General features: G+C 36.4%; 1 protein-coding gene across 1 annotated transcript in view; it reads right to left on the minus strand.

Annotated features, from left to right (window-relative positions):
- UBR3 (ubiquitin protein ligase E3 component n-recognin 3 (putative)) overlaps positions 1 to 14220 on the minus strand; it is a 96657-nt gene that overhangs the window by 42878 nt on the left and 39559 nt on the right. The window contains exons 23-26 of the mRNA XM_010023248.1: positions 13301 to 13761; positions 9307 to 9395; positions 1327 to 1476; positions 701 to 834 (exon numbers count right to left, since the gene is read on the minus strand). Coding sequence (XP_010021550.1) covers positions 701 to 834; positions 1327 to 1476; positions 9307 to 9395; positions 13301 to 13761 — 834 coding nt within the window. The remainder of the gene's footprint in view (positions 1 to 700; positions 835 to 1326; positions 1477 to 9306; positions 9396 to 13300; positions 13762 to 14220) is intronic.

Here is a 14220-nt window from a genome sequence, read left to right on the forward strand (position 1 = left end):
AATAAGAGTTGGCTCTCAAAATTAAAATACGAAAAGCTGTAATGTGGCTTTGTGAAACAATGCAAAACTCTGCTTGGAACAGCTAATGGAAATGCAAACCAGACAATAACATACAAACTAATATAAAATTGAACGTCAGTAACGTTGTGCAGAGTTGAGGATTCAGCAGAAGAGGGTGAAGTCTTCTGCTGGTCCCTTCTTCCCTTCCAGTCATCCTCTCCTTCTCTGCAGTGGCTCACAAAACTGTTACAGGTTAAAACAACACTTTCCACTTACTCTGTGCTGCCAACAATACTTTAAACTGATGAAGAGTAATTCCTTGATCAGGTTCTCTGAACAGCCGCAAGAAAACTGGTGTTTTGAAAGTAATACGTAAGACAGTAAACCCACGTCTCAATCTGTGGTCATACTGAATTGTGAAATATCTTCTTCTAGAGAAAATCTGTATGTGTACTTAATGACTATATAGCCTGTAGATGCACTAGATGCCTATATGCCAAAAGTGTAACTCTGGGAAAGCTGCCAGATGCTATTTAAAAATAAAGACCCTATCAGATGTAAACACTTTATAACTACTGCAACGTGACACATCATTCACTAAATGCAGAAATGAAAGAAGGAGGGGTCTAAGTTGTAATTTCATTTACCTTTTTACACAAATTTTTCGTAAGTGGTAGTACTGTTCACATGAAATACTTACATCTTTGAAGTATCGCTGTAAAGTTGTAAGCCTCACATCATGCAGTGCTGCACAGGTGTCCCAAGGGTATATTTGCTCCTCTTCAGTAGTTGGTAGTCTCTTTGGCTCAGTGCTATTGCGGCATTGTCCCAACACTGTATGAAGAAATGCAGCAATAACGAATGTGGTGGGTAACAATACACTAAACAATAAATAAAGCAACCAGGAAATTCCGGTTTGTAACTACAGTGTGCCTTTTCAGTAATTTTTTTACTGTTTAATATCAAAGAAACTAAGTTGTGCTTTTGCACTTGTACATGAAGTATATACACATACACACATATAGACACATTAATGTTTATTTTATTCTCTTTTTCTCTCAATACCTATTTTCATGCAGGCCTATTATATACCTCTGGGTTTGCAAAAGCTAACAGGAAGTAGGAGGGAATGCAACCGTTGCTCTTTCCCCAAACATTCAAAAAAATTCTCATTACCCTCAAACCTACATATGTGCCTTATGGAGGACCATCCATAAAAAAAGAGGACACACTGTCCTTCCAGGCTGCATGAGACACGATGGTATTTACGCACACATTTTAAAAGCTGCAGAAACACTGTTTGTCCAACAAGTCATGAATTCATACCTGAGGATGCTTGTAATAGTACAACTAGCCCTGTAGGTCTGTCTTCAGTAGAAGGACCACTTTGTCCACAAATAACACAATCATATACTGCCTCAGAAACATGCTGTTCCGATGCAGCTACCTCCATGGCAATATCAGCATCTGGCGATTCTAAAAAAGGATAAGAAAATTCATATGAAACAGAGGGAAAGAAATCCAGCTGCATCTGCATTGAGGTAGTGGCAAAAAACCCCTTCAAAATAATTCGTCTAGTTTATCTACAACTTAAACATTGAAGATCACTTGAAACTAACTTTACTGCTTAAAACAAAAAGATACCCATACAATGAAGTTCCAGTTTTCCCACATTCAAAATTATTCCCAGTGGAATTAAATGTTTAATTCAAGTTTTGTATTAAAGTTTATCTCTTTAAAACTTATATAAAGCAGAGATCTAGCTTCTATTTCATTAGTTACTATATTAAAAACTCTGAACATTGAGAAATGAAATGCAATGAATACAAACCTCTATTAAAACCAGATTTGCTCATAACTAACTGACAACAACGGTAAGGAAAAAGTTAATCTGGAGACCTATGATAAAACTTTTAAGATGCTTAGAAAAGGTGACTTGAACATGCAACTAAAAACGAAAGATTTTTTTAAATATGAAACTTGGACAATATTTAAAAATCAGGGGTCATTAAGAAACTGATCTGCTGCTATGCAAAATACATCAGAGATCTGGTTTTCTAATGACCCACATTACTATTTCCTAGGTGCAAAGACGATCTTTTGAGGCTAAAGACCAGCTTCAAATTATTGACGCAATCGCACTTGATGTAGCTTTGTTCATATGACGGTTGGTGGTGCTGGTTTCTGGGCAGGGGGCTAACCGAAACGGAAGCAATTTTATGTTATGTTACAAAGGTAAGAATTCCTTATTGGCTTGAAAGAAAAGCACCATAGGACTAAGTGATCCTCTCCTGACTGCTCAGGAACACATACAGGCAGCCTCTTCACCTAGAATGTAAGGGTGCTTTGTTTCTTTCCTAGAAGATATTTTTTCCAAAGGAAAACACTTCCTTCCTACCTTCAACTATGCCCTTTATCTCCTCGATCAAGTAGGCCGAGGTGATGGATAAAGCATCCAAAAACCTTGAGTGCAGCAAAAGTCCTCACACAGAACTGTTTTTAGGGGAACTGCTCTCTTCTGAAAGTCCACTAGAAGTTCAGCAGAGGAGGCATGCTGCTCAAGGAGAAGCATGCTGCATGCCAGGCAGCACCTTTCCTTGCTATGAAAAGCTCCATGCTATGCTCTCACTCACAGGGCAGTATCAAAATTACACAATTTTAGTAACTATTGATTTCCCAGTCAGTCGTTGAGGGTCATACGAAAATAAACTGTGATCTTCACTGACATGCAGTTATTAATATTGTACACACATCTATCACCATCTAGTGGCAGTCAGACATACGATGACAGAAAAAGCAAAATGCAGCAACTGCACATCATTTATTTTTTAAGTCCAAACATCCAGGAAATCTAGGAGCAACTGCAGCACGTAAGCAAGTAACTCTAAAGCTATTTTTTTATATTTAACATCACCTCATAATAGCATAATGCACACTCACATGTACTTGTGTATGAGAAGCACATGACACGAGAATGATGGGAGAGTCCCCACCGCCTTATTTATCTTTTCTAAAATACTGTCAATACAACATAAAATATGCATCCATTCAATATTTCTTAAAAGGTGTAGAAAGACATTATAGTGCATCAATCTGATTTTGAACAACTCAATGGAAGTCCTCAAAACCAGTCAGCATTTCGTTTACAAAATACCATTCATTCACAGTAAATTATATATTTTAAACCTGAAGAAAAAAAACACAGATCTCAGTATTTAAAAGGTGTTTCCAACTGATTCAGTATAGGCAATCTATATTTCTATTGCCTATGTGCAACAGGCACATAAAAATGAGGCTAATTTAATTTTAGAACTTAATGATCTAATGCATGTTTCCTTCACAAGTACTCAGACCAAGCGACAGGCTACTTGGCAAACAGTCAGATTTCAAGAACTAAACTTCTAACATCAAGGAAGACTTCCTAATAAAATAATCTCCCCCAGAAGCAGTGAAAGAAAACAAAGTCAACTTACACAAAGTCCACGGGCAAGACAAATTTGGAAGAATTTAAAATCTCAAATAATTAAGCAGACCAAAAAACTCCAAAAAACAAGCAAACCCTTTTCCCCTCCCCTCCCAATTCTTTTTGAATGGACTATGATAAACCTTGATTACTGGTTTAAACCAGTTGTTAGCTGCTTCAAAACTCGGGCAATGGTCTGTTTGAAAGGGTACATTTTGGCAGCATAATTCTGGACAGTGGCAGTCCAGAAAAGAGAAAGCAAGCTATACTTATAGCAACAATCTCATTCTTGTCTTTCTTGCTCATGGGAAGCACCAAACCCTGCCACACCAGCTACATGATCTAGCTACTCTGGCAAGGACCAGGACAAACATGTTTCAACTCAAAATACTGTTGAAAAGGAGACATACTTTTCAGCAACCTCCTTCTAAAATATTTCATTAATGCATTGATACTTGTGAACATAAATTGGCATGCCTCCATTCTACTTCACTTTCAGTTATGTATTTCCTATTTCATATGGGGAAAAAATGAAACTAACCTGCATTTTGCTGCAATAGTACTCATATGGAAGCTTTAAATGCCCAGATACTGCGAGCTTCACAGCTTTTCTTCCTTTTTGTCCATTTCATTTAAGGAAAAGCACAGAATTGCTTCGTGTTTTCCAGAGCAACAGATGAAGCATTTACTTAAGACGACTGGAGTTGCAATGCTACTTTACTAATTTGATTTAGAAAATACAGGTTCTTACTGATTCTTCAAGTATGAGCTAACATTTCCTAGCTGACAGGATGCAATTATAAAAAGACAGCTCAATAAAAATTATTGTTTCATTAAATGTCTTTTTACATTGATGAAAAGTCTTATGATTAAACACTGATTTTAATAACACATAAAATTCCTTCTATTCTAGCTAAGAAAACCCACCCAAATCACCACCAAGAACTGTCATGTGAACAAACCTACACCAGTTGCAAGTCAAAGGTGAAGAATAATCTAAATCTCTTTATCTTGCTTCCCCTGGTGCAGAAACCCCCAAAATTTTTTGCTGACACTGGGGAGATACTTCCATGAAAAATGGCACTTGTGTGTTACGTCCCAGAACACTTACTGAGTGCCAAACGAATCGTTTGCCAGCTATTTGCCAAGATATTGATCTTGAGGCATATTACTGCTCCATGTTCCAAACAGGTTTTGTAGGAGCTTGCAGTCTTGTTTTGCAGGAAAACCACTGTCACTCAAAACAAGACAACTCATCACTCCACTGGAGATGCAGAAAGTAGGTAGCGGCAAACAAGAGCGAGGAAGACCAAGGTGGCTATAGCTGCTAGGCTGAAGCATGGCTTTACTAGCCAGGCAGCACTTATTCAAGAGAGCAAGCATATTTTAAATCAAGCATTCTTTGGAATACAACCAAGGATGCTTACAGTTTAAAACTCTTGACTGTCCAAAATTTCACAAAGACTCATTCTGAGTCAGTGCATGTGAAGAAGGAGCAAATGGGAAATATAAGACACATGATATTGGTAACAATTCACCAAGTTTCTCTCATGAAGTTTGTCTAATACTGTAACACACACACACACCCCCCCCCCATCCTTACAGTGGGCGCTGGGACTTTTCTTTGTCCTTGTGAATTATTTCAGAAACGTGGATAAAAACAAACCTCATTAAAAAATAAACACACTGAAGGAGGATGAAAACATTTAAACTATGTCAGAAATCCGGGATAATGCCAAACATCATCACTTCCATGAGTTTAAAAAAAAAAAAAAAGTTAGTTATTTAGCTCTTTGTTTAGTTTTGTACCAATAGGAGTTAGAGTTCCAAAGTAATAAAACCCTAGCACTTCCCACCTCCTGGCAAATACTGATCACTCGGGTAAAACCTGGCACACTGTTTGATTGCAGAATGTACTGCTGCCTGAATTTTATTTCAGTTCTGTTCTCCAGAATTAAAAGATTCACTCTGGTTCTCTCCCCTAGCCAGCAAGACCCCAGAACCAAATGGGTCTTGTAAACACAGTAAATATAGTTTACAGTCTCTGTCGATGGTAGTCAACATTTTTCCTGCTGTAGACATTTTATGTCAAAGCGGCCCCTTGGCATCAAAGCAACCATTAGTATGCTAATATTCTTCACCCTGACCCGGCATACATGTTCTCTAGAGATCAGTACCTAATTTATTTTTCTATCTAGGTTCAGAAGATCGAGTGTTAGGAAATGTATGTCACCTTGCATTAAAACTCTGCACTTCAGCTAAGTCCAGCTAAGGAATTTTCACTTGAAGGACAAAATAACGTCCTACCGAGACTCACATCATAGGAAAGAAACACAAAGATTGTTCTGCATACTTATCATGAGGCATTTAAAAACAACAACAACAAAACCAACAAACATAACCATCACACTGGGCACTTCAGAGACAGCAAAACTATTGAAGGTATGCAAGAAATCTTAATTTACAAATGAACTGATTTACAAATTTTCACTAAGATATATTTGATTAAGTAGTTCAGCAGCTTGCCTGGAACAGATCATAGTATTTCATGTTTATAATAAGACTTAGACAGATCTCTATAAATATCACTGTTATTTGTTAAAGGCTACTATTAACCTGGAACAGAGGGATTAATTTTTGTTCTTATCAAGTCCTGCCTCAAAGGCAGCTGAAGTTTCAAAAATCTCTAGCATGGAGTTCCACATCACAACAGAAAAACCACAGCCTTATACTGAAGTAAGTGACCTCAAAACAAAGATGTAGAAGTAGCTATTAGTAGGAGACTAGAAGAACTACGGCATTGACACTGTATATGAGAACACATTATTGACTCACTAGACATTCTCCTCAGATACTTCAAGAGCTCTATCTCTGCTCTTAGAAGGATGTTTCTTGATTTATTTTTCTACTTTTTACGTTTGTCCTGCAGTCAAACAGCTAAAGACAGCAGAGTGGGTTCTGTTCCATCCTAGTTCATTAACATAGCTGTTTCTAAATTTCACTTAATTACTTCCAGGCAAGTTTGAATGGCAATGCAGTTCTGCAGATGTCACAGAATATAAATAGAAATTAACAGGGGGCCCAAATGGAAAGGGCTACATAATCAGGACTTTTTTTCTATAGTAATTATATGCAAGAAAATGCCAGCCTTTACTTTTAGAATCTCAGGTGAATTTGTGAATTCCAGTTCAAATACGTAATTTTTGCTGGTAAGATGAGACATTCAATATTGAAAAACGAACTTGTAACTGGGTAACAACTTCCTTTTGAGACATGTTTCACTGCAGCATCCCAACAATCAAAGCAGAGGAATGCCTCAGCGCATTAACAGTGGCACTGTGTATTTTAATAAATGCTTTGGAAACTATTAAGTTTATGGGTTTTAATAAAATTATCTTTAAGCTTTGGCTATTTATTATGCCCACAGACACATTTGTTTTCAGAGTATTTTCAGTCAAGAGAAAGTTACTATGAATTTTCTTAAGTGCCATACCCAGAAGCAATTACACCAGTTCTCACATTTTACTACTGAGTCACATCCACATTTCATAGACAGAGAAGTTTTAAAAGACGATGATGATAGTAATAATTCGCTCAAATGACACTAACTGAATCAGTAGAAAGCAAGAGAGTTGAGGCCTCACCATCCCTGCATTCTGACAGTGCTATTATTGTTACAAACAACTGAAATTAAGGAATACACCAACTGCTGAATTTCAACCTATACTAAAAGTAACAGAGGTAATAAAAAAAAGGTAACAGAGTTTGAATGTGTGAGAGAGGAATGCATTATAACTGACCAATTTTAGTATGAAAGGTTCTTTTGTTTTCAAACAAAACACAGCTATAATACAATTCAGAGTAAGCCTATTTAATATGGTAGTTTTCAATTTAATCATTCCAGGCAGACTAGCTTCAGAATTCTTGCCATGTCTTGTGTATTAGCATTACAGCAACAATAGTTTCTGCAGCTTTTTCAATAATTTGCTTTAACATATAGATACTGCGTTCACAGCTGAAACAATCTAGGTTTTGAAATAAATCCCACACACTATAGTGGAATACGTACCTCCATTCTGTCAGTCAGAACATAAAAGCTTGCTAATACTGGGCTATAGTATAAATTCAGCAAACTTTTCATCACAAACTCAGAAAACAGGATGTCAACTCATAAGACACTGAGAAAAGTTGGTTGAAAAGAAAAGTAATTATTCAGCTAACACAATGCCTGGAATTCTATTAAGCTGTTGCCAAGAAATGTCTTCATGCAGAACAGTTTTATGAAAACATACTCCATTGAGTTGATACTATCTACTGCTGTGCACGACCTGGTATAACTGACAACACACACTACATTTTATGTTGAAATATCTGAAGTTATTCATTATTTAAATACTAAAAACCAAACAGTTCCAGTGTTGCATGCCCAAGAACTTTTCAATGCACAGTCATAAGCACAAAGGGCCCAGGTCTGCCTGTTAAAGAAATTAGGGGTTCTTTTAGATATTTCACATACGTAGTGAAGTAAAAGCTGTCAGTCCTCCACACAAATAAATACTGTATAATTTATTGATTTAACTTATTTAGTATAATTCATCCACAAATCAAAGCAGTTACCTTAACCACAGCTTATAAAACTCAAGCATGGGGTATTTATGCATGCATATGTATATATGAAAATATGGCTATGACAGGTAAATATATATAGCTACAAATTATTTCATATACAAAACCATCAACTTTAAAGTTGCAATATCAAGAATTCATAATATAGGTGAATGCGGAATCAAAGATTTCCAATTGCTTTTCAATTAGCCACGACAGTATGTTTTTAATTCTCTTCTTCCTTACTTCAACAAATAGATTAAAAAGGAACAGCTACCCATTTAATAGGCATGACTTAAATTCATTTTTATTTGTGGATTTTGTGTTGTACTGCACACCCTCTGAGCATAGCACTATACATATTTATTTGCTGAAGAAATTTTAAAGATTGCTTTATACAAGACTTTCATAAGTATAAAGGAATAAATTTTCTCAGCAACTTATGAACTGGAGAGAAATTAATAATTTAAAAAAGACAGACTTCTTCAGCAAAAGCAGTTGCCAGTGCTTAAACTCACATCAAACTACATAGCTGATTATATATGATTTAAAGAGGGGAGGGGAAAAAAAAACAACCCAATTTCTGCCTTTTTTTTAATCTTTGAAAAGTGCTGACTTTCAATGAAGTAATAATCCAAATGAAAATATTTTCCATTCCTCAGTTAAACACAAGCAAATTAATCAAGATTACATGCTTGTACACAGCAGAGCCTGAAACAATTTATCCTCAAGAAAAACAAGAGCTGATTCTGCTGTAAAGCCTGTGCTTGAAATAGAATACAATGTTATCACTTGAAGCAACTGAGATGATCTAAAAATTATGCTTTCCTTAATTCTATACAGAGATTTAAAATGGTAAACTTTTACCTTATTAAAATTTGAGGCTTTATAAAGAAATAATCTTTAAATTTTATGATTACAGATTAAAAAAAATGCAATGTTTAAAAGACAAACTAACTTTAGAACGTTAAGTAAATACTTCCAAAAATACATCACACTTTTCATCCACTGTGTATTAAGAAAAAGTAGTAACAAAATTATGTAAATATTTTCAAGACAATTTAATTTATTCTTTAGCAATTATGTCTTCAGTATTATCTGTCCTAGAAAACACAACTTTAAGCCTCTTAAATATTTAGTGAACAAGTGGATACAGTTTGCCTTTTTTGAAACTGAGTAAAAACCTTAATATTAACATAGGGGGAGGGAACAATCAGTCAACCACACAAAAAGCTTACCAACATCCATGGCTGTTTCCATGAAGCTTTTCTGCCTTGAAGCAAATTCAGCCAGCAATTTCTGTTGCCTTTCCCTGGCCTTCTGCCGTCTGAGTGAAAGAAATGGAAAGAGGGAAAAGGAGGGGAATTAAAAAAGAGTAAAAAGAGTACACATAATGGAGGACAACAAATTAGGTTTTAGTCAGTAGTTTCAGGCTTATTACAGTCACCACCTTCAACAATGTAATACAAAATTCATGTTTTTTATAAATAAAAGGTTGATTTTCAAGCCTAACAGTTATTTTGAGTCTGAAAGAAATAGAATCCTGCTCTAAAACACCCTTCATAAAATCAAAGTATCTTTTAATGGATTAGGACATAGCATCATACGAAAAAGAACCCAAGACCTTATTCTTCAAAGTTATTTTTCTATTACATAAGGAAGAATAAGAGATTGAAATGTCAATTGTTTGTACAAAAACAAGTCCTCCCGTGAGCAACCAATGTTTACAAGATCAAAGTAATCATAATAGTAGCAGTAATAATAACAGCAGCAGCCTATCTCACTCACTTTCAATACTGAGCTTGATGCCAGGGGAACCAATTACATTTTATTTATTTTCCAGCTAAGGCTCCTTTTACTGGTTCCCCTACTTCTACCCAAGATATTGGTCACCAACAGCTTTCGTACCTAGACATAAAGAAGCTTGAGACTGCTTCCAGATTGAAGGCCTTTATCTCCCTGGAGCCATGCTGACTTAACTACCTTTTTCCTCATCATTTAATATGGCTCTGGATTTACAAATGGAAGACAGACTTATTCTTGACTATCCTTCCATTTAAACTACATTAGTGATCTGTACAACACTATATGACCAGCTATTCTGTAACTCACTCTATTCTCTATACATACTGCAGCAGGTAGAAGAATATGGATGGATGTAAAAAGACAAATGAAAATAGAAATTGATTTTCCTCTTCCTGAGGTACCAACAAAGGGTCTTTACTTTGACAAGAATTTACAAGGAGTGGAAATGGGACAGTGCAAGTGGAAAACCCAAACAAAACTTGTACTGCAGCTGCTCACCACAGGGCACATGCAAAGACCTATGTACCCCATGGCTGGGGCTTTTACACAGCACCTTCCCAGAGCAGCTAGAGAAGCTCTATCATACCTAAAAACTCTGTGCACGAGCACCTACAATGCACTCCCACCACACAGGGATGATTCAGATATCTAACAAGGGATTTAAAAACATTACTTGGCATCTGATGTCCTGTTTAGTCTCCTGCACTGTCTGCTTATTACTGTCCTGGCACAGGAACAGACATGCACAGGACCAAAGCAGCTAATACACTGTAACACGTTATCCTTAAGTGGCCTGTTTATAAGTCAAAGCTTCTAACTCATTTTCTTAAAAGCACCTTAAAACCCCAAATTCCTCTGCTCATTTATCTGTCACGTTGTACAGACACCATTTCTCAAAATAACTTCTGTCTACAACAATCCTAAGATTCATTATTCTGAGCATCATACCAGGGCATTCATTAAACCTGTTTTTATTTATTCCTCCATGGGAATTTCTCAATACCCGCCTTGACTAAAAGCAGAGTGACTGTAAATAGAGGCCTTTAATAAGAAGACATAAACAAACTCTGACAGATTCAGTACAGCTCAGTACTGTAATTTTCCATGATGGCCCATGGGAGTATGACACTGCAATTGAAAAAATACTGCAAACAGCTCAAACTGCATTATGGTTTCTATGGCGACAACCCATCGCCTCAGTGATGCCAAATATGTCATTATATGTTGAAGTAACCAAAAAAGGTGATCACTGAACACTCACAGTCAACTTGATCTTCACTAATACAAAACTAGACTTGGGGGGAAAAGAATAACAGAACAAGACAATAAAAAAAGAACGTAAAAATTGCCACCTGGTTATATGAGCACTGTCAGTCTATGACATTAGTCATTTCAATGATCACACTGTCCATTAATGGGTTCCCAGTGCCATTATGGATTTGGGGGGAAGAAAATAGTCACTCAGAACAACAAAGAACTGGAAACATTAATTTTCATCATTAAGCTAGCCCCAGAACTTAACTGAAAACTTAAAAGTGCCCACAACTGATCCTTGAAAATATCACATCCTTTTTAGAGGGAAAGGTATGACCTTACCCTTTTCTATATGAAAAGTTACTTGATTCATTGATTCCTGTCCTTCTCCCTTACATAAATCCAGCATTACTGAGTACCACAATAATGAGTAGGTGTCCAAGATGTGTTTTATTTAAAGCAGCCATTCAGCCTGGCATTTTCTGAAAGAATTTTACACGCTAACCCTTGACTATTTCTCTCATTTACTGAACTATTAGAAGATATGTTGAAAATCAAACTATTAACTGAACACTTGCAAGAAAAAAAATTTTTACTTTATACAGTTTGTAACTTGTAAAAAATACTAAATCTCCTTTTTTATGTTTAATTTGCAAGTACAGTGTAGGACTTGGACACAGAGAACATTTAATGAAAAAATTATTTACAAATAAGAATGGCAGGATAAACAAAAGTAGGTAGAAATCAACTGAGTCAGATGGCTGCATGTTTGTACCTAAATTTCTAGAACCACAGTTATAGTCTGCTACATAAACCATTAATGTGTCAAAATACTGCATAGACAAAGTATATTATTCTTGTCCATTCCAGCTTGAGCCCTGTCTCTACTTCAGTTCATGTGGTGAACACTCTGACCTGACACCCCCCACTCTCTGCACTCCAATGTTCTAACACTATCCACCATCCTTTCACTTCAAATGCATTGTTCCTGTTACCAGTTTCTTCCCACTCCTCTCTCCCCAATCCAGCCAACTCTTCTTTCTGGCTGGCTTTATTACATCCCCCCTGAATTCCAACCTCTTACTCGTGCCTTCCAGGCATTTGTATTCCTGTTCCTCCTTCTCCTATCAACTCTCAAAACTTCATTCTTCCTCATTAAGATTTTCACTAAAAATTGTTTCTTTCATTTGCTATTCCTCTCTGAGTATTTCTGCCCTGACAACCCAGTTCTTCCCTATCATCCCCAACTTGTCAGCCTGAGTCTTCCCACATCAACTATTCATTTGACCTGGGATCTTCCCTTTGCCCACTATTCCATCGACCAGAAGGTCTCTCCTTCCAGTTCCAGTCTTCAACTCTGCTCTTATCATTCCTAGTTTTCACCTCTACTTCTCAGCAATAGTTGCTGTCCTCAAGACTTTTGACCTGGATGAATCATCTTCCACAGGACTCACTTCCCAACACAACATGTGTTAAAAGCAAAAGAGAAGTAGGATCTCTGCACTCAATTTCAATAGCGCTAGTAATCTGGGTGCTTTCAGGACTCCATTATACCCCAACCTCAATCTTGAAACTGAATTTTTTCCCAAAAAAATTTCAGCCCAAGATAGGCACCAGGCATGCAGGTTTTCAGGACACATCACAAGAAAATCTGAATAGAATTTTTTAAAAATTTAAAAACTATTAAAAATGGAAACCAGAATTTTTAAATTGAATGTATAGAACAAGCAGAAAAGGCAGAATTACTGAAGCCACTTATAGTAAACAAACAAAAATAATAATGGTGTGATATGTCCATGTGAATGAACAAACAACAAGAAATAAAAAAATGTCTACCTCATCTTGAGGTTAAGCCTCACAAGTTAACACAGTCTTCGTTCTTCACCTTTGTATATATGAGTGGTATATATGGCAACATGAAGGGTGAGCGTGTATATCACATAAAATTATTATGAAAAAGTTTTCTAATGCAAAGATCTACTTAGCAAGGTGCACGTTCTTCCTCAATATCCATCTAAAACATGTATATTCAAAATGGCTGAAGAAAATAATGGTAGAATTATGACATTCTTTTCATAAGTAATTCATGCAAAGACCTAGAGACAGATTAGTCAACAGATGCACAACACACACTGCCCTTCTAGCGCCCCTTTACTTAGTTATTAATGTTACCTTTCTTCTTTATCCAAAGTTTTCTTCTCTGCAGAGCTAATCTTTTTTGGTGGTACAGGAGGTGTCACCTTTCTACATATCTCTTCAATTATGCGTTTATTCAATCTGCTCTGTACAGCAGCTTTCAATAAAATTCTTTCTACTGCCGTCATTCCATCACCATGAGAGTATCTTGGAATTTCTGGATGGATTAAAACATCCACATCATCCAGCCACGGAGGATAATAAGAGTTTTGTTTTCCTGAGAGTTTGTGATGCAATTTGATCAGCAAGGACAGAATGCTTTCCTTGACCTCTAGAATGGCTGTGGTTAGCTGTGGAGTTGCTCCAGGTGCAGACCATTTCATCGATGTTTTGGGCCGAACCACCTGATTTGCCTCACTGGTGTTCCGATTGATGATCTCTTGAAATTTCTTCCTACGTTCCGCAACCAAACTGAACACTTGAGCTGTTCCCGAGCTCTTAGGGGGAAAAAAATAAATTACAATGTTTAGTTTTCAAAAATACAAGTATAATCAATAATCATTTATAAAACTATAAAAAAATATTTTAAGCTGGGAGGAAAAGCACAAAACATTTGAAGTTTCCTCTCCCTCTTCAAAATGCACTGGGATTTGGTATAGCATAATATTAAGCCCACGTATCATGTTTTTATACAAATCTGTAATTTACAGCTGCATAAAAAGCCAAGTACAAAATGAAAATGTCATCCACACCAAAACAACCAACAACTGGCTTTGCACTAGTCTAACTCAGAATTCTGTTTTCCAAAGAAATATTTCCTTACATTTTCTAGAATATTCATAATTTCAGTATCTTCCTATCATTTAAGTGTCTTTACTTAAGCGTGCTGAGCTCTACTGCACAATGTAACTCATAAGCCACAGAGGTGAACACAGGTGAGCCCACACATCCCCATG

The sequence above is a fragment of the Nestor notabilis genome, unplaced genomic scaffold (assembly GCF_000696875.1).
Source record: "Nestor notabilis isolate BGI_N333 unplaced genomic scaffold, ASM69687v1 scaffold14761, whole genome shotgun sequence".
In the NCBI taxonomy this organism is placed as follows: domain Eukaryota; kingdom Metazoa; phylum Chordata; class Aves; order Psittaciformes; family Psittacidae; genus Nestor; species Nestor notabilis.